The sequence below is a fragment of the Thunnus albacares genome, chromosome 20, assembly GCF_914725855.1.
Source record: "Thunnus albacares chromosome 20, fThuAlb1.1, whole genome shotgun sequence".
Lineage (NCBI taxonomy): Eukaryota > Metazoa > Chordata > Actinopteri > Scombriformes > Scombridae > Thunnus > Thunnus albacares.
In genome coordinates this window covers 1640001-1659845 of record NC_058125.1, presented here as the reverse complement: position 1 = coordinate 1659845, position 19845 = coordinate 1640001, and the positions used below count along the sequence as shown (strand labels likewise).

General features: G+C 39.4%; 1 protein-coding gene across 7 annotated transcripts in view; it reads right to left on the bottom strand.

Moving 5' to 3' along the window:
• exoc6 (exocyst complex component 6) overlaps positions 1-19845 on the bottom strand; it is a 54891-nt gene that overhangs the window by 33919 nt on the left and 1127 nt on the right. For 4 of the 7 annotated variants that reach the window (XM_044336977.1, XM_044336978.1, XM_044336979.1 and 1 more), the window contains exons 2-9: positions 7253-7424; positions 4878-4925; positions 4604-4694; positions 3552-3597; positions 2164-2217; positions 1116-1266; positions 856-1017; positions 451-519 (exon numbers count right to left, since the gene is read on the bottom strand). In XM_044336977.1, the coding sequence (XP_044192912.1) occupies positions 451-519; positions 856-1017; positions 1116-1266; positions 2164-2217; positions 3552-3597; positions 4604-4694; positions 4878-4925; positions 7253-7424 (793 nt within the window). Of the gene's footprint in view, positions 1-450; positions 520-855; positions 1018-1115; positions 1267-2163; positions 2218-3551; positions 3598-4603; positions 4695-4877; positions 4926-7252; positions 7425-18902; positions 19070-19845 lie in introns of those variants that run through there. The other 3 variants (XM_044336981.1, XM_044336983.1, XM_044336982.1) reach the window with 3 other exon arrangements.

Here is a 19845-nt window from a genome sequence, read left to right as displayed (position 1 = left end):
GAGAAACACTCTCATAAGCCATCTAAATTTGAAAATGCAATAATATAGCTTTTCAAAAACACAGTGGACACATCTCTCATGATTTTGGACAAATAAAAATAAAGCTTGTTTAAATGATGATGTTTGCCTACAGCGCCCTCCACAGGCCTAGCTAATAAGAGCGGAATATCTTGAGTCTCTTTCACACATGGTTCCGGGTAAATTACTGGGATAACCTTTCAGGCACCACTAGCGAGAATCAGTGAGAGCATTCTGGCTAATGAGAGCAGAGGTCCAACAGAAATGGTCAGTGAAGAGGTCATTTATTCATCATGTTAAATTTTAAATGCTGATACAACATTTTCTTTCATTTTGGCTTGAGTTTTAGAGTTCACAGTTGTAAAATGTGTTGTGACACTGCTATGATCCAGTTTGTGAGTGAGTGTGTATGTGTGAGAAAGAGACACCTACCAGCACAGTGTAAATGTGTAAACACCTGTAGACAGGTGAGAAGTCTACCAGGTCCTGAGCTGTAAGAATCTGTCAGACATAGATGAGGAAACATGTTTACTCTTAAATATGCGTGATCATATGCAACATGAAAAAAGACTGTGAGACTTTGTGATCAGGACTCAAATATCTACATACTGTATATATGAATATAGATTCAATATTGTAGTCATGACATTTGTATAACAGAAAAACACAACTCCTACTGCATTTTCTATGAACATCTAGCTGCCATTGCATTAGAATGAACTAAACATCCTGTAGTCTGAGGCAACAAATAAAACCCAGTTTAGGAACAGAGGAGTATATTTATTCTAGTCTGATCACTTTCTGTCACGACCCCAAATACACATGATGTTTCATCACCTCTTCATCGCCTTCCTCCTCGTCTCCTGTGTCATCGTCCATCATCAGACCGTTGTGAGTGTGAGTGTGTGTTCGTCCATTGAGGGAGTACACAGGCTTGGTGTAGTGGCCCAAACTAGCCTGCTTTGCTACTGCACTGTTAAAGGTCCTGTGCTGCTGTGCCTGGAGGGACACATGACACACACATACACAGATCAATAACCTGATAAATACCTTCACACAGCTATTGGGACAATTATTAAAAACACAAACTCTCTTACCTGTCTCATGGCGGTCTCTCCGACCTTGTCGGAGTGTTTTCTGATGCTCTCGAGGAAGTCCTTGAGGTCAGACATGGAGATCTCCTTGATCTCCTCTCTCAATCTGGGCAGGTTTTCAGCCATGATCTGACAGAACCTGTACTGGCTGACTCTGCAAGAGACACAGCACAACCAATTCAGTTCTGTCTACCTTCAAAAGTACTATCCAATCTAACCAGCAGAATCTTCAATATTATTTGTGACAGTTTTATAAAGATTGCTCTGCATGTAAGACTGAGGATAATTGAATTTTCCCATGTGATGGCACCATTGCCTCCTTAATGAGATGTAATTCTGGGACAATAAACAAGAAGAAATCAATATTAAAGCTGCACTAATCAATATTCTTACATCAACAATGGATCAAATAACTATGTATAATGTGAATGCTGTCGCTAGTAGTGACAAACCCACAGACAATTATCACTATCTCTGCAGTTTCCCTCAGCTCTACACAGCTTTTTAGCCTCTTGCAGCTCAGTGTTTTGGTTTCACAGCTGGAATTTTACTGTTTTGGTTCGGTCTTACTGTTCTCATTAACTTCCAGCAGCAACAGACAGCTGTTTTCAGTGAAAGAGCTCTGATTAACCTGCTGTACGCTGCCAGCACCAAACAGCAGACAGACAAAGTTAAAGACTAGCTGGTGAACATAGTGGAGCATTCAACAACACCAGCTACACCACAAAGTAAAGTAAATAAAATCTTGATTTGAATAATTACATTTAAAATCTGGTTGTTGTGATGATTGTTTGAAACACACTAACACCATGTCTGCACAGGACACGTAGCATGAGCAGCATGTCAGCAGTAAGTGCTCCATTTTTCATGTGTCTACAACACTCATCTGTTCATCAGATGAGTGTGAGACGGGTGACTGAAAAACAAGGCTGAAGCGCTTTCTGTGTAGTAATGGTGTAAGCATCAACTGCGGAGAAGGGATTAAGTTGCAGGTGGGGTTTAGGAGTTTTATTGGAGTATTCCTTCAAAATCTGGATGGTATAGATCCTACCTGGGGATGTAGACCTTCTCCAGTTGCTCCATGGTTTTCAATGCAGCATAGTATCTGCAGAGACAAACAATATAGCTTCAGTTAGGATGTAATCTCAGCTATGGTCCTTTATTCACAAGCATGAAGGTTAAGTTTACTTTTAAATTTGGTTCACATACTGCCTGGTTACAGATGGACCAGGGTTTATTAAGAAAAGAGAACAATAGAAAGTAACAGGAAAGGTAACAGTAGCAAAAACCAGCATTGCAGTAAATGTAAAACAGGTGTAAAACAAGTACATGATAGTGTTCTGAGACAACTTACAGTGCATCCAGAGAGTGCACCTGATGGATTACAGACTAATGTATTAAAATTGTAACCAGCATATCAAAATATGTTGGGATAGTGCTCCCTATTTGCTAATTGAGCTATTTGCTCACGTTTTAAAGGCCTAACTGGGGAATCAAAGAGCTACATATTTTATTTCCGAATGCCTATTCTGAAACCTATTATTGTGGTCTTTCATAGTGTACACACATCACAAGGGTTCAGCCTCAGGTCAGTGTGCTGAGCTCCCATCATTAGGCTGATAGGCAGGCTGTGAAGAGATCTAATTGGTCGGTCAGTGAGTGTAAAATGTGTTGTATACACATGAACAGAAGACAGCCTCATAAACTCTACAGTGAAAAGGTTTGTCAGAGTGCAGAGCACCAAGACGGAGGAAACAAAGGCTGCAAGTGGCGGGACATTGAACAAAATGTGACCTGAGCAGCAGTACATACAGTGCAGATAATAATGTGCATTTGCGGCATACAAACTCATGCCAATTTATAGACACAGTGCTTAGTCCATGTCATTAGTGCTTAAAGTAGACTCTACACACACTTACACACAAACACACACACACACAAACATACACACACACACATCACACAAGGTGGCCAGCATGGTCTAATTGCCTTGGATTGTCTGTGGGCCGTGACAGGGCTGCAGTGAGGGGGCGTTGTTGTGAACAAGGGCATACTGAGGGTCAATTGTCCTGCCAGTGAATGGCCTCTTCCTTTGGTCCACAGTAATGAACAAGAAAGGGTCATTATTTTCCTGTCAATGAAGTTCATGGGGTAAAAATGAAGTTCAATCAAACCCACGTAGCAGGGGTGAGTTGAAACATTGGTAGGAAACCTGCATTACAAACACTAGAGTTTAACAGACTGGTCTAGTAGGGTCTGGCAGGAGCTTGTTCTCTCTAGCTCAAAGGACTGTATTGTAAAGTTGTTCAGTTTTGATTTGTTAACTTCTATTCATTTCAAATCTGGGAATCTTACATAAGTGTTTCAAATTCCACATTCCGAGTTATTTTAATAGGACAGTATATTACAGGTATACATCTGCCACACTGCGATGGATACCTTTTAGATTCCAGCTGCTCCTTCAGTTTGCTGTACATTTCTAGCACTGCAAAGGAAGAGAAGACAGGAAACAGGGTCAGTGGCAGAGTTTTTTTCAGATTTGCTGAAAAAAGCAACAAAAAACCCCAACACATTTAAAACAAAGAACTTTCAGCTTCATCCTGCGGTAGTTGCAGCACGAATAATATGATTCCCAATGAGTTTGTCCACTCTATCAGACTACATCTGTGTGAATATGGAATGTCCAAATAATGCCCAAATCTGACCTGTGTCATAAAATTCTTAGTCTAGCTTAACATCACTTTTTGTCAGCTCCTGAGCTTCAAATCACACAAAAAAAATACTGACATCTTTTTACTTCAACAGCCATCCAGTGTATCTCTTACTACACACACAAAACCTGTCTACTGCAAAAGGACATTGTCACAAATCATTATTGGGAGTGATTTTCACAAGACTGTGTGTGAACATATTCAATCAGCTTCTCAATATGAGTGATGGGTCCAACATGGACACACTATTTTCTTTGGGCATTTAAACATGAGAGATTTCTGTTTTTGTCTGTGCTCTTCTCATTGGGCTCAGTTGGAAAACGATAATGTCACGTACTTCTGTTAACCAATCACAATTTAGCAGCCTTTGCCTGTGCTGTCAAATCTGATCAAAGCACACCCTTACAGACCTGAGAAAACACATAATGTTTGACTGTGAACCTACAAATACATATTATATTTTATCCAAACTTTGATTTTTGGTCTTCTTTTGCTGGAACAAGGACTTTTAGCAGTATCTCCTTTCCTTTCATGAATGATAGCCATGTGTTTCATGGGCTACAGGAGATAGAAAATGAAGTAATAAAGGACCTTTTCGTAATACTTAGAGAATCCCATAGGCTCTTATCATGGCTGCCACTCTCACCTATGTGTAAGATTTTCTCCAAAGTATTGATTTGGTCATATTCAAGGTGAAAGTACATGTATATGGACTAGTGCAGCACCCTGAGGTCACTCAGGGTGCCTAACACCATATTAACACCTAATCAGCTGTGCTACCTGGTATACAGAGCTGGAGCTTCTCCACAGTGGTGGCCATGTTCCTCTGCTGGATCCGACAGCGAATCACCTCCTCTGTCTGAGCTGTCACCTGAGGGAAGGAACACACAAAAGGAAGGAGACAATGAGAAAGAGACCACCACTGCTAACTACTGGGTTAAAGAACGGTCATGTCTAAAGCAGAACTGTCCTTCCAGTTAACGAGCATGCATATGTGCTGACAGCACAATACAATCGACCGTTTTTGTCTTCTGCACATTCATGCCGTTCTTACCTCCCTCCCAGCTTCTTGTAGTCTTCGATTAGTGTCTGTCACTTGACCCTTGGAAAACAAACACAGACATCAGTTTAGCTGCACAGATCTTTCCTTTTATTTTTCCTTTCCTCTATGCAGGATTTCTACAATGTTTTGATTTAAGAATTCTGTTCCATCCACTCCATTTAATTATCTAGACCTTAAAGTTTGCTTGCTTAAGTTTGCTGAAATTCTATATTTTTCTTATTGTCAACAAATCTCATGAGCAAAGCCAAACCAACGATGAATACTGTATATCCTGCTAACAAGTATTGTGTGTGTGTATCAAAACCTGATATCTCTTATTCAGAAACTAATAAAAACACACAATGAGTCACACTGTTGCACTGGGTGTTCCTTCATTATCATGAACACACACACTGTAGTTAATTTTGACTCAATCCCACACACACCATCCTGCTGCCAGAAATACTCCAATGTGCGTTCATCCACCGCTGAAAGTAGTTCCCAAAAAATGCACTATTTCCTCCTGTTTGAGTAATGTTTGCAATGTCCAGTTGTTTTAGGAAATTAATGAGCCTTTTTAATATATATATATATATATATATATATATATATATATATATATATATATATATATATGGATATAGATAGATATATATAGATATATATATATAGACATATATATATATATATATACACACACACACATATATGTATGTATATATATATATATATATATATATATATACACACATATTAATGAGCTGTTTTTAAAGATGTGCATCTTCAGTTGGAACCAATGGGCTTGGAGCTGAGAGCCACAGACCTGGCATGGGAAGTCAGAGAGTATTGAGATATGGACCAACACATTATTGGTTTGGGAATTTTCATGCATGTTGAAAACTTGAGCCAGACGCAACGCTTAGCTTTGAATTTGGGAACGAGTTGACATCAGTCAATTGAAGGTCTTCTTCTTCTAGTGATTGAGGTGGAGGTGGTAAAAACCTCCTTCCTTGACCTACTCTAAGTGAGCACTTGTATTTCTTTGTGGTTTTTAAATTTTGATAGTTGAAAACCTTTTTAGAATGTAGGTTGGTCTTGGTTCAGTCATATATGATATCACATGTCTATCTGTCCTTCCTCTCCCTGTCTGACCCCCCTCTCCATGCCCTCTCTTTTCCCTCTCTACCTCCCTTGCTGCAGCTGCTCAGCCTTGTAATCAGCTCATTGTCCATGAAGGGACAAGGACAAAGGCAGGCAAATTCAGATTAACCAGGCAGCGGGGACCTGAACCCATCGTCGGTGCAATGGGCCTTTCATGGGGTTTAATGGCTTGTGACAGGCTCTTTCTCACAGATTCAGTGACAAACTTCTCGATTCTGGATGGGGATTTTTGAACTCTCGGCTCTTGTCACACGGCTGAGAGCCATGACCCAATTGACCAGTCGGCTTTTTGATGACAATCCTTTCAACAGTGAAGCTTCCAAACTGGAGGGACCAACTACATAATCACTGGTTCTTCTTTTTTCATTGAGCAGTGGAACAGCACCAGACAGAGTCTCCATCAATGGTTAAAGAGAAGGGATATAGGATATTTCTAGAAATTTAACGTATGTAGACTGTCATCTAAAACAACGTTACGTTGTACTGGTCAGGAAACAAGTGCCTGCTGATGGAGAGAAATTGGCTATCTGAGAGAACAACCTATGACATGAAGTTAGATACTAAAAAACATCTTTCTAAAGCAAAATGCTCCATGACTAATATGAGAGGTAGTCATGTGACTGTCACTGAGATATTGGAGGAGAGAATATTATAGTCTACAGTAGGTGATGTTATACAGTCAGCTGCAACATAAATGATGTTGATGACATGTTGAACACATTATTAATTTTGCATTAAGTCCGTCTTAGTTACAGATTTGATATTAGTTCATTTGTATATCATTGCCGCAATTAGATTGCTGTAAATTCTTGAAGTTTTCCCTCTCAACCGAAAATCTTCTTCACTTAAGTTAGGATGTGAGGTGAAACATCTTCAAGAATTTACAGCAAGTCCAGTTGCCTTTGACTTAGCACTCCTAGATGTCCTTTGACCTGGATGACTGAGAATCTTCACAGACACCTGGTTGGTCCTGTTTGAGCCTGAAGTGGTAACAGGGCTTGTAAACTCTAGAGATGAGCTACTGTTTCACTAATTCCTGCAAACTCAACAGAGATCCTTTCCAAGTCTTCAGCTCATCACACTGTCACACCAAAGTAGATTAGCCAAGACACTTACAATATGGCTGACCAGGTTCTGACTTTAAGACTTTTGATTTGCAGAGATACCACGATTGGTTGATATTGGCTTTTCTGGCCTGTAGTCATCTTTACAGTGATCTCTCTCACCATCAGTTTCTCTGCATCGGTTCGGACTTTGAGGAGCTCTGTGATGGCGTCCACAAAGCCTTGGTGGTGGAAATTGCACATCTTCTCAATCTCACGGTCATGGTTCCTTATCCTGGCATCCAGCTTCTCCATGAAGCGCTTGTGGGCATTGGGCTGGTCATCGTAAATAGACCTGACATAGACAAACAGGGAACAGAAGAGTGGGGTTAAGGCAGGACTTGTGTGTGCTGTTTTTATAGAGGCAGTAGGATGAGGTTCATATAGGCTAATATGTCATTTTGCTCATACATTTACTAAAAATGCAACATCAGGCAAGGTTACCAGTTGCTCGCACATTGCTATGAAGAAACCTACACAAATGCATGTAGTTTTCTCTTTATAAATCACAGTCAACTTGAAAATGTGCGCACATGGACAAACCTCATATCCCACTTGCTACATTCCTGCAATTAACCATAAATGGTCAACGCAAAAGCCCTCATGAATATGGATGTATATGTTGCTCCTGTGGAGAACAGCAACAGTAACAGAAGAACGTTTGAGAGGCTGACAGTTGCAGCATGAAACAATTCCCAAAATTAAACAAAGTGCTCAGACATGAGGGTAGATGCCAAAAAGTGCACTGCCACACACTGTCAGGGTATGGACAAGTGGAGGGACACTGAAGCTCACCGCTTGGTATTTGTTAAGCATTGTCAAGCTGCTGTATATAGACACATATATGACTGATGAGACTGCACATTCAATATCTAAAATACAATTAACACTGTATTCACTGATATTTACTCCAAAATCCAGCATACAGATGTTTCTCTATTTTACACAATCTAAATCTGAGTGCAGGAGGTGAAGATGTGCTGGTGAGGTGAGAGTGTGTGTCTCCAGTGAGGTCTGTGCACCTGACAGCACAGTCCTGTTCCCTGCTGTGATTTTGCACACGAAAATATATCAACACTAAAATTGTACTTAGTGATATATGCACAGTATTAGAAGATATTATTAAAAATCTATTAGCACTCTGTTCTGCTATTCTTTGAAGTTATCTGATGTCATCTTGGATTTCTACAACTGATGATGATAATTTCATCAGTTAGTTAACGTGGTGAAAAGGAATCAGAATATTCACGCTTAATATTGGGGAAAGGCAAGCCAGACTTTCCAGAATCCTGCCACATCCTGACATCACCCTGGCATTTCAGCAGCTGTGCTGCTCCACAACTGATCACATATGTGGGAACCTCTTCTCTGCACTCTGGGGGTTGAGAATGTGATGGTGAGACAGTGCCTTGTGCTCAATATTTCATTAATTGTTCAATAATAAATCACAGATTTAAATGGTTAAAATTTGAGTCGGCTTATATCTTTTAAAATTGAAAGGTGCTTCTCTATAATTAACTTTTGATATTAAAGCTGGAGTGCGGGACTTTTAAATATCAATGACCATCCATTACAGTCAAGCCCTTGCCAAACAAGTTCACACAATGCTGATTAAGCCTATTAAGCTTGTTAAATCTCTCTGTATTTCACAGTATAAGGAGTTTTTTAATCTGGTGTCTGGTATGACATTCCTGTGCTGGTGCACTGATAGTGATACGTTTTACATCACCCAGCAATGATTGGTTTCCCTTCAGGTTTGCTGGGGATATTACATCATGTTTGGCATCCTGACCCATCCTGACAGGTGCTTGGGCATCTTTGTTGGACTGCAAAACATACTTGGTATGCATGGCTAAGAGCTGTTGTAATTTTTGCTGTAGGACTGTTAATATGTCACTTTAGTAAGTTTTAATATTTTTCAGGTGAGAAAGTAACCATTTAGATTCCCAATATCTGGTCAGTTTATACAAATAACACCTATATGGAAATTTGTTGTAATGTTTTGGCGCTGTGAGGAGCAACTGGCTGGGTGATCAGCATACCTCACAAAGCACACATTGACAGTGTTTTTGTAATTACTCTCACTGCCAGAAGGGGGAGACAACAGTTCCACACTGCAGGTATAAGTGAAACTAAATGAGTGAGAGGAATCAATATACAATCTGGCTTCAATTCACCACCTCACCGTTTTGCCAATTTCCCCAGCGTCCAAAATGTTCATATGCCTGGGTCAGAGGTTCCATACAGGTGCACTTTTACAAACCACTAGCCTAGCCGCTAGCCACCAGCAGCTGGCTCTCTGCTACATTGTATGGCACATGCTCACGGACAAAATCCACAGAGCTACCTAGGGCCGTAGCCCCACCTAGTGGAAAAGTCACATCACACGTGTATATTTGTATCTCAACTAGCAGGCTTTCACGAGCAGACACCATGGACCTTGATCTCTGAGCACTACTTCCCCTCACACATACAGTATACTACATATGGAACTAGGGCTGCAACTAATCATTTTCGACTAATCTTATTTTCTTGGTCTATTAAACATCAGAAAACTGAAAAATGTCCATCACAATATCCTTAAGTACAAAGTTACTCATCAAATGTCTTGATTTGACACACTCCTAAACCCCCAAATATTAAGATTACTATAATGCAAAACCAAGAGAAAGCAACAAATAATCACATTTGAGAACCCTGAACCTTCAATTGATTGACTAATTGTTGCAGATCTATATAGAACAAAAAAGACATTCACATTACACACACATTTCATACAGCAGTGGTTTGAAAACAGCAGTATTCCAGTTATAGAATTTTGAATTTGAAATATCATTGTAAGGGACAATATTCCCCAAGGCAGAGGGCATGGAAAATATCAAACCAACAGCAATAAGATGAAAGAGCTTTCATCTCATATTGAGATGATATATACACATGTTCTGGAAAGGTTTAAATACAGTAGGTGAATATCAATTAGTTCTATCTATCTATCATCCAGCAGCTATAACTCAGAGATAAACAGAGTAGGATTATAAGCAAATGATGCTTTGAATCAGCTATTGCAGATGTGTGACAGATCAGATAGTCAATTTTTAAAAGTCAAACCTTCAGTGTAAATGGATCACAAAATAACTTCACAGGCACACAGGAGGCTATATGAGCTTATTCTAAAGTCATACAACTGATTCAACAGAAAGGATACAAAATAAACATATATAGATATAGGTTGGCCTTCAGGTGTAACATGCTTCTGATATAATTAGGGTCAGGAAATGATGAATGATCCCAAACTGACCAGTATGAGCCCATGACCTGCATTAACACCCATCACCATTTATTTCACCTGGAGTAACAGCTCCACCTAGTGACGCTGTAGTGAAATGCTACAGACACTGTTGATCATTACAGTTTATTGAGATGAGTCACATGAATATATATATGACCTCAATTATCCTTACAGTAAACTAGGACAGAACAAAGGTTATAGTTATTGGAACAAGAGAGAAACAATTATTTACTAGACTATGCCAGTATGTTACCATCGAGTCTGATGATCCCAGTCAGAAGAAGAACTACCACATTTTGTCATTTAAATTTTTAAACCATGCTTTACATAAAATCTCTTATTATTACTATTAACACAGACACAATAAAAGCTTTTATAATTTATTCTGAACAAATCAAGATTGAAGAGAAAACATCTTGTGCATGAGAAATTGCTTATTACTTTCTTTATATAAGCAATGTGCAAATAAAAAAAAAATCAAGGTAAATGACATTTACTTCAAGTAGTCTAAAACATCCTCTGTCTGGCTAATTCATTTGACAAAAATTCTTTCTTTGAAGAACAATGAGAGTGACTATGCTTTCATTACACATGTTGGATATGACTGTGTTGAATTGTTGGAGGTTTGCTTGTTCACAGTAACTGCATAGGAGACTGCTTGTTATTTTTGCCATACCTCAATGCAACATTTAAAACTGATCCCAACAACTAAATGTTTTGAAAATGACCATATTTTGTTTTTTCAACAACAGCCACTAGCAATAATCTATACTAAACACATATTTCCTGTACTTGCTTGACAATAAAAGCCCACCGGTAGAAAGCTTTGAATGTGCATCAGCAGCAGCAGGAAATGTTTGGTTTTCATTACCACTAATGCCACACAGCAAAAGATTAATGTTGGCAGAAAATGAACAAACAAATCTTTTGTACAGTGAACAGTGTGTATCTGGTGTGCACTCCTGCTTCAGAAATAGCACAGACACCGCCACAGCTAACTGTCACCAATCAAGTTGAGATGCTACAGCCTTAACCGGCGATACAAAATCACTTGAGCCTTGCCGTAATTAGAGATGTCTAATCACCTCTTGTTGGCTGAGAAGGCAGAAACACTACAGTTTGTAGTGGCAGCTTAATTAATGTTCTCAACCTGGATCCAAAATGGAACCAACGCAGTGTTTCCCCCCCGATATGCTTTAGCTAGTTTTCAGTTATTCCACTGCCGGTGTGTGTGTACATACACAAAAATCCTGGCATTGTGGGCAGCACTGCTGCTCAAAACAATCCTAAAGGAAACATGAAATGGTTTATTCAAAACACACCAGCATCTGAGTGGGCATACTTATTGTGCAAATATTGCCTGATGGAAAAGAAAGTTCATCGGGTTCAAGGTGCAAGTACAATATGTATTTTCACCGGATAATTAAGCCTTCATCATAAAAAAAAAAGCACTTCAATATCCCAAAATAATTACATACTAAACTCAAGATAATAGGTTCTGTATTAATCAGTTTAATATTTGAATTTCTATAATATTAATTTGAGCTTTAGTGATTTTAATTCATGCAAAATGTAAAGATCCCTCTAAACATGTCTTGAGACGTATAAAAAATACTTTGCTTTGCACAATTATATGCATCTGATATGGTTTTTTCCACAAAAAAGTTCAATTACGCTTGAAACGTTCCTCCTTCAGCAGATGAACATGTCAACAAACTGCACATCATTCTGCACGAAGAAGAGAACAACATCCAACTGAAGGTACACGCACATTTTCTCACTGAACTTGTAACAATGCTGTCAGATCATATATCTGCTCGAGGCTTGTTTTTGTCATTTAACTCCACATACAAGTTATGTTGAGACAGAATAACCCTGAACCTCTGTAATCGCTCCTACGGGGTCAATAAACTGGATGTTGTTGAAAAATTCCAACCACTTGTTGAGCCCGTATCTTAACGTCCTGTTTGATAATATCAGACCTGTGGTCACATGTGCTTCCAACGATTTTCAGGAACACACACCCGGGGAGGGGCTGCAGGTGTCGAGGGAAAGAGAGAGATTAGAGATGCAACGATATTAAATTTCAGAGCTGTTAATAACAATTATTGGTTTGTTGTGGCCCGATACAATACCATAACCTAAAATATTAATCTTATAAAATGCAAAAATGTGAAGGAGAATAAATAAGTTTATTTTTCTAATACAACACCAGGACTACAGGACCAAGACTACATGGTCTAACTGTATATAAAGTAGTGTAAACTAGCTCCACCTCCAGCAGCTACAACACTAACATACTGCTCTAACACTGATGCTTCACTATTAATAATCTAATGATGTCATATATAATAATATATATATGGAAAAGCCATGTTAAAAGTTCATGTAACTGAGCATTGAAACTGCCTTATCTGAGCTGGATTTAGTCTCTTCCTTGTGTGTTAGATGAGTGTATTTCCTATCTTCTACTGTAACTGGTTCACTGTCTTGGCTGGGTCTCCCTGAGAAAAGAGATTTCAATCTCAAGGTCAATAGCTGGTTAAATAAAGGTTAAATATATATATCTATCAGTCAGAGGGACCAAACCACAACTTTTACTTTCATATTTTTACATATTTTTCTCTCCTAGTACTGGATCTTAGGATGTGCTGTCTGACCACGTTAGAAATCAAATGTTTTTATAGGTGTTCTGAACGGCTTCACTTCAAGGTGGCGTGAAAAGCTGATCATCACAGAGAGGGGAGGGGCGAAGAGGAGGCGTGGTATCGTTTCACTACAGAGATAACTGGGCATATTTTAATAATAGTGTTGTACTCAGTGTCAGTGTTACAGGTCTCTTTGTTTGTCTGCCAGCAGCGTCTCATCAACGATTACTTTTCAAGAACAAAATAAATCATCAAACATCCTCTCTCTTCCAACTTCTCAAATGAGAGGATTTTCTTCTTTTCTGTTTTATATCATTCTAAAGTGAATACATTTTGGTTTTGGCGTGCTGGTCAGACAAAAGAAGAAGACCACATTATCCTGGGATCTTTATTCCCCAATTAATGAACAGTTTTTCATTACTTTTTCACATTTCATAGACCAAATGATAAATAAAAAAAAAAAGGCTAATTAATCAATAATGAAAATAATCCTTATTGCAGACATATTAATAAACATAAGCTGTTCCATTGTCTTTATTTACACATACTGTTGCACAGAATAATTCCTGTATTACATAGAATAGTATAGAGTAGTCCAGCCATTCATAATTGACAGTTTATAGGGACATAACAGTAGCAACCTGTTCACAGTGAGTGTGAGGGATTCACCACAAGCAACATGGGACACTGTTTCTGAAGAGACAAGATGCTTTAATAAACCTCTTATTTTGAAGGTCAGTTTCCATGCTGAGGAAAGCAGGGAGTGAATGAAACGATGGAGTCATGGTTGTACATGCGGACTTGCCTCACTGTTTCTCTCTTTCTCTCCTCTCTGGCTGTTTACAAGCTTGGCCCTTCTCACTCTACCTGTGGCACCTGCCTGTTCAAACCTTTTCTGTTTCTAACACACTATCAAAAGGAATAGTAGGATTAGTAGTAGTAATCAGATCATAATGAATACATTGTTTGATGGCCATTTTACAGCCATAATTACTTATGCTACATGTTTCATTTCATTTCATTCATTCTCAGTTTCCTCCACACTTGGAGTGCAGTTTCCCATTCTACTTTATATGTATCTATATATCAAACTCCATAAACCACATGGTTCTGGCAACAATACAATACTCCTGCAGCCAGCAAACTATCTCTACTAGAAAATTAACCCTGTGGGGGCTTTGCAGCTGTCAACAGTTGGAGACATTTTGTTAAACAAATCAGATGCTGCTTCACCTAGTCAAATGTTCATCTTTACTTTCACGTCATTTACAGAACAGTTTGATTACCAGGGCACATGAGACATAATACAGATGAGACTGCCAATTCACACAGTTGGAAAGCTGGGACTGGCTAATGTTTGACTTGATAAGAGATTCACTGATAACCATAAACCTCGTCAAAGAGCTAAAACGAAGCCTTTTAGGTCGGATGTTATGAGCAGCGCAGCACATGCAAAATGGACACATGCGCACCCATTCGACCCAGTAATCATCAGCCACCATGTTGCCATATGAGCTTCCTCTTTCCTGTTATTAATCATTGAAAGCAGGTGGTGGCTGAGACAAATAGGTCTCTGTCTTCCTGCTTCCTGCCAAGACAGGAAGCTCACTTCAGCCAGCCTAAACCGGCCACAGGGTAACAAAACTATCCATCGAAAATGTGTTTTAACTGATATACACACTGTTTGGAAATTACACAGTGACAATCTGTAATTGTCAGAAAGTGACTAAATTAGATGTGTAGATTCAGGGATTTTTCAATGTACATCTACTAGCTGGCAAAGTCATAAAAACATTGACAGTGGGTACACGCCAGTTCCCTTATTATATGTGATCATCCCTCGAACCTGCAAATCATCCCGCTCCACCATCATAAAGGCAGTTCCCAAAGCTCTTATTTCTGATCTGAGGAGCGAGGAGGCGAGGAAACATGAGACCAGCCTTCGAGAAGTCTTTTTATCGGCTGGCACACCCCTTATTGGAAATCAGTCATTGATTGGATGCTGCAGCTGGTCAGACTGTTCTGATACATCACAACATCACTGCAGTGGAGAGACAAATAATATATTCGACTCAAGTGTAATAGTCTAGTTAAAAATGGTGGATCTGTGTTAACTATTATGTTATTTCCCCCATTAATCTTTATCATGGATGATATTATAGTCAGACAGAGGAGTCTGTTTCTTTCAGCAAGAAACACATTTGAATTATTTATTGTATACAGTGTGCAGGTTTCCATTAATGTGCAGGTGTCTGTCAAACGGTTTAAAGAACATACATAAAGAGAGAAAATACTCCTGCACTGGCAGTGGTAACTAACAACTGCATCAATTAAAACGATAAAGAATTATTAAATTGAATGGTTTTAATCCAGACAGAAACTTCACCAGTGAGACTAAACTAAGGTTGAACCATGGAAGCAGTTTAAAGCCTTCCATTGGTTGATTCTGCTGCCAATCAAATGTGCCTGTGCTCGTATTGGCTAGTTTTACTGCCTCCGCCTGTTTTTTCTCCTGTGTGTGCTTGTTCTTCTCTCTTAGGCAGTTTAAATGAGCAGGACGTGTGCCTTTGTGCCGTGCCACTGTGATGTGATGGCGTTTATATCAAACAGCCCCCACTGCACTCAGGTATGGAGCTGGAGTGGCTTGCTGTTCATTTGTTTATTCAAAGTTTATTCATATTAAACATGTCACATGTCCAAATTGCACCAAATTCGACACTGCACATCTTTGGGTCCCCAGAAATACATCCGCTGACTGTGAAGCTGATCAGATGAACAATTGTCAAGATATGTAAAGGACAGACAGACAGACAGAAAGACAGAGATTCCTTGCTTTTTAGTTAGATGAACAGCAGTGCTCATTCAAAACATGTCTGAGACATCCTGCAGTTAGTCTTGAACGTACATGCCAAATTTCATTCACAGTTCAATAGTAAAGCTTAAATTTCTTAAAAATTCTTCAAGTCATTAACACTACCGACTACTGTAATCCCACCTCCAACCACAGTGGTGCTGTCTGTATTTCCTCTCGTTGACTTCATGGGCAGAAGAAGACGCAAATCAACACTGTTTATGAGGTATTTTGATATATTTCTCAAGAACCGCTCATCCAAACAACTTCACACTCGGCAGTGCACTGCCTTGGGTCCCCAGCAATACATCTGCTAGGTATAAAGTAGACTGAATGAACGGTTCTCAAGAAATGCAAAGGACATACATACATACAGACAGCGATTCCTTGCTTTATATTAGAGAGATAATCAGGGTGAGATACAGGTGTTGGAGAACAGCAGCTAATATACCAGGGGTCGCTGTCACAAAGCAAGATTAGTAAGTTAGTCAGCTATCAGTTTGAAATCAGCATTTCAGAATTACCTAGCTTGTTCATTTTGTGGTAGATCACCATGGTAATCTATGCGGCACTGCTGGTTTAGTCCAGAGGATTGTATCAAAACAAGTCAACAACAGCCCAACTGCAGACCAATTAGCTCACTGTAAAATCTCTTCATTCCTACAGGATCCTGACATGGACAAAATAGGCCTGATACTTTTACAATAGGGCGACATTTTTATAGAGCAGCGGATCACTTTGTCTTTTCATGATGATTATATCACAGATAGGGGACATAATAATAAAAAAAAGACTTCTAACAGAATGACACTTTCCCACACAGAAGGAAATAAATGATTATAGCTGCATATTAGGGTAATTGCTCTCATTCCAGGATTCCTGATAGTGTAGATGCTTTAACACTCTGATTCCATCACTGCAGCACAGGATTACATGAGACAACCTCTCTTTCAACAGCTTATAGTTCTACTCTTGTAGTGGGATTATACCACACATACTTTATCACACTCAACTTTTTTCTACCACAATAACCTTATTTCCTCATGGGTATCACCGTTTTATCTCACGTCAAGTTTCATACTCTTCCTCTTTCAAAACTGAATTGGTAAACTCAAGAGCTAAAAGAGACAGCTGATTATCACATTTGTAATAACGATCACCAGTGTTGCGCTACCAACTGATTCAGGCGAACACAGCGAGTGACTTCCTCTTTTCATCTTGCCACGTATTGGTCCACACCCAGGATGAGGTGCATGTTCATATTATGAGTACTAAAACTTCAAGGCCACCCTCATAAAGCAGGCAGAACTACAGCTGCATACACATTCTGCATGCACAATCAATTGCATTCAAGAGGGATAAACATGTAAGCAGTAGCATACCTGACACACTATCAGAAAACATGGGTGTTAGGGTCACCTAGTGGTTCTTTTTCATTAAATTTGACTCGTATAACTGCCATTAAGTCCATGGAGGTGTTCTTAAGCAAAAGCTACAAAAAAAACTTGTGCAATAATGAAAATGCATGTTTACTCTTCATAATGTCATCATTCCTGAATTAAGGAATACTGCCTACTTTTAATATCCCTAAAACATGTCATGTGCGAGTAGGTAGACAAATAAACCCTGCAGATGTGTTGTAATTTTCCTAATGTGAGTTTATTCACTGTGAGAATTAAACTCATTAGTGGTAAGTGCTGTGTGATGTTAGAGCATTACCTCAGCTAATTGTCAACATACAACATTAAATATTTCCAGTAGTTATTCCATTAAATGTTTATGCAAATTGAGGAAATACAAAATTAAGCATCAAACCATAATGTTGACTTTAGGTTCACATGGAATTATCTTCAACACATCCTCAACGTCGACACTATAACTACTCCTGGACAATTCAAGACTATGATCTCAAACCACTTCGCCTCAGTGTGTTTTCACTGAGTATTGTCCTCTACTGATCTATTTCACCCTACTGTTTTTAACTCTGTTACTCGGCATCATCACAAATGAGGGAAACCTCAATGATTTTCGAGGCTTAATTAAAGGTTTGAAAGAAAAAGGTAGGCTAAGTAAACACTTGAATACATCTTAAACTGAAACGCTTGAAGATGCAACAAAACGTTTCAACTACTCACTACAACAAAGGGGAGCGTCTTTCTGTATCATTATTTCAGATGAACTACTCAGTAGGCGACGATGCAGGAACAGGACATGACAAGGCCAAGGCCAGCTGCTAAAACATGACAGCGCTGATATCACTATCTGAAACTGAGACGAGCTAAAAGAAGTAACCTCAGGGCATATATTCACTGGTTTCCGCAGGTATGCTGAAAGACAACCGTGGCCTCCAGGCATGTCTGCGGGACAGGCGTGTGTCGGAGGTTGAGGCATTCAGCTGAAGCTGCAGTCCGTTTAGAGCACTAACTTGTCAAACTAATGTCATTCATTAGCTATGGCCTTGGGAGCTAGCTTGGGAGCTAACTAGCATAGCTGATGCAGTGTGCTTGAGCAATTAAACATCCTTCTTCGATTTCACATATATCAAGTTCTTTGGCACCCAAAACAAAATACCAGGGGGTCTGCATGACTCATCCAACCATTGTAAACGCAATGTCAGTCATTTGCTAAACAACTAGCCGAAACTGTTAGCACCATTAGCTAATATCAGCTGCATAATGACAACAAGACGTGAAGTCCCACAGCCACACCCACAAATGATGTTTACATTTTTGACAGGTCACCAGCTGTCCATCAATACTGATAACCTGGAAACTCCCACACAAATGCAGTTTTACTAAAGGTGGACCAGATTCACTGAAACAGTGGTTAATGTTAGCCTGTTGGCTGAAACTGCTAACGCTAGCCTGCCGGTGGCTAGATTAGCTAAACTAGCTTATGAACAAAGGTCTGACAATGTAGGAGCTGCAGCCAAACACACAGACGTTATGATTAGTAAGGGCTTCCTAAGAAGCTACACATCCTTACCGGAGAGTGGGACCGACACAGGCCGTGTCGGTGCTCTCAATTTCCTGTAAAATCCGCTCGTGCTCCGTTATACACTCCAGGGTTTCATTCTCCGCCATGATTGTTATGTGTGTGTGTGTGTGTGTTATGTGTGTATCATCACGGCTCACTGCAGCTGCAGCGGAGTGCAGGGCAGTGGGGGTCCGGCCTGTGGGGGGCGCACTACAGCCGTCATCCACTCAGTGTCAGCAGCTCTGTTGCTACACATCCTGTACATGACAGTTGGTCACAGCACCAGATGGTTGTTGGCTGTTTGCAACATTATTGGAATATTTCAGTGGAATATTGTAACCTGGCTACACTATTGTGCTTCATTATTATATAATGCATAGGCCATATTGAAAAGCATACCGGAGTTGAGTGCGTAAATTTATCATCATTAGCATAAGCCATTAGCAGTCATTTTCTCTACAGTTTGTGTGTAATGACATTGATATGGGTGAATTCACATCATTTGAATACCCCGCTCTTGAACTCAAAGCAGAATTATCATTGCACACCATTACATTATATTGGCCACCAAAATATTCATCGCTATTTCTACAGAAATTCTCAGAGTTGATTTTACATGGTATCGCTACACATGATAGGTTAATCCTGAATGGAAACCTGAATATTCATATTAAGAAAATGAATGACCCCAAAGCTTTGGAGCTTATGAATTTAGTGGACAGTTTCGAACTCGCCCAACATGTAAATGAAGTGAAGTATGGTTACATACTTGGTAACACTCTAGACTTGGTAATAACAACAGGGTTAAACATTTATAATGTTTCAGCATTCGAATAACCTATTTCTGATCATCGCTCTGTGTTTTTTGACCCTAACAAAGACTTAAAGGGAATTTTTGGTTCAAAAGAGATTCCTAGATAAGCTCTTGATAAGCTCTAAATGACAACCATAC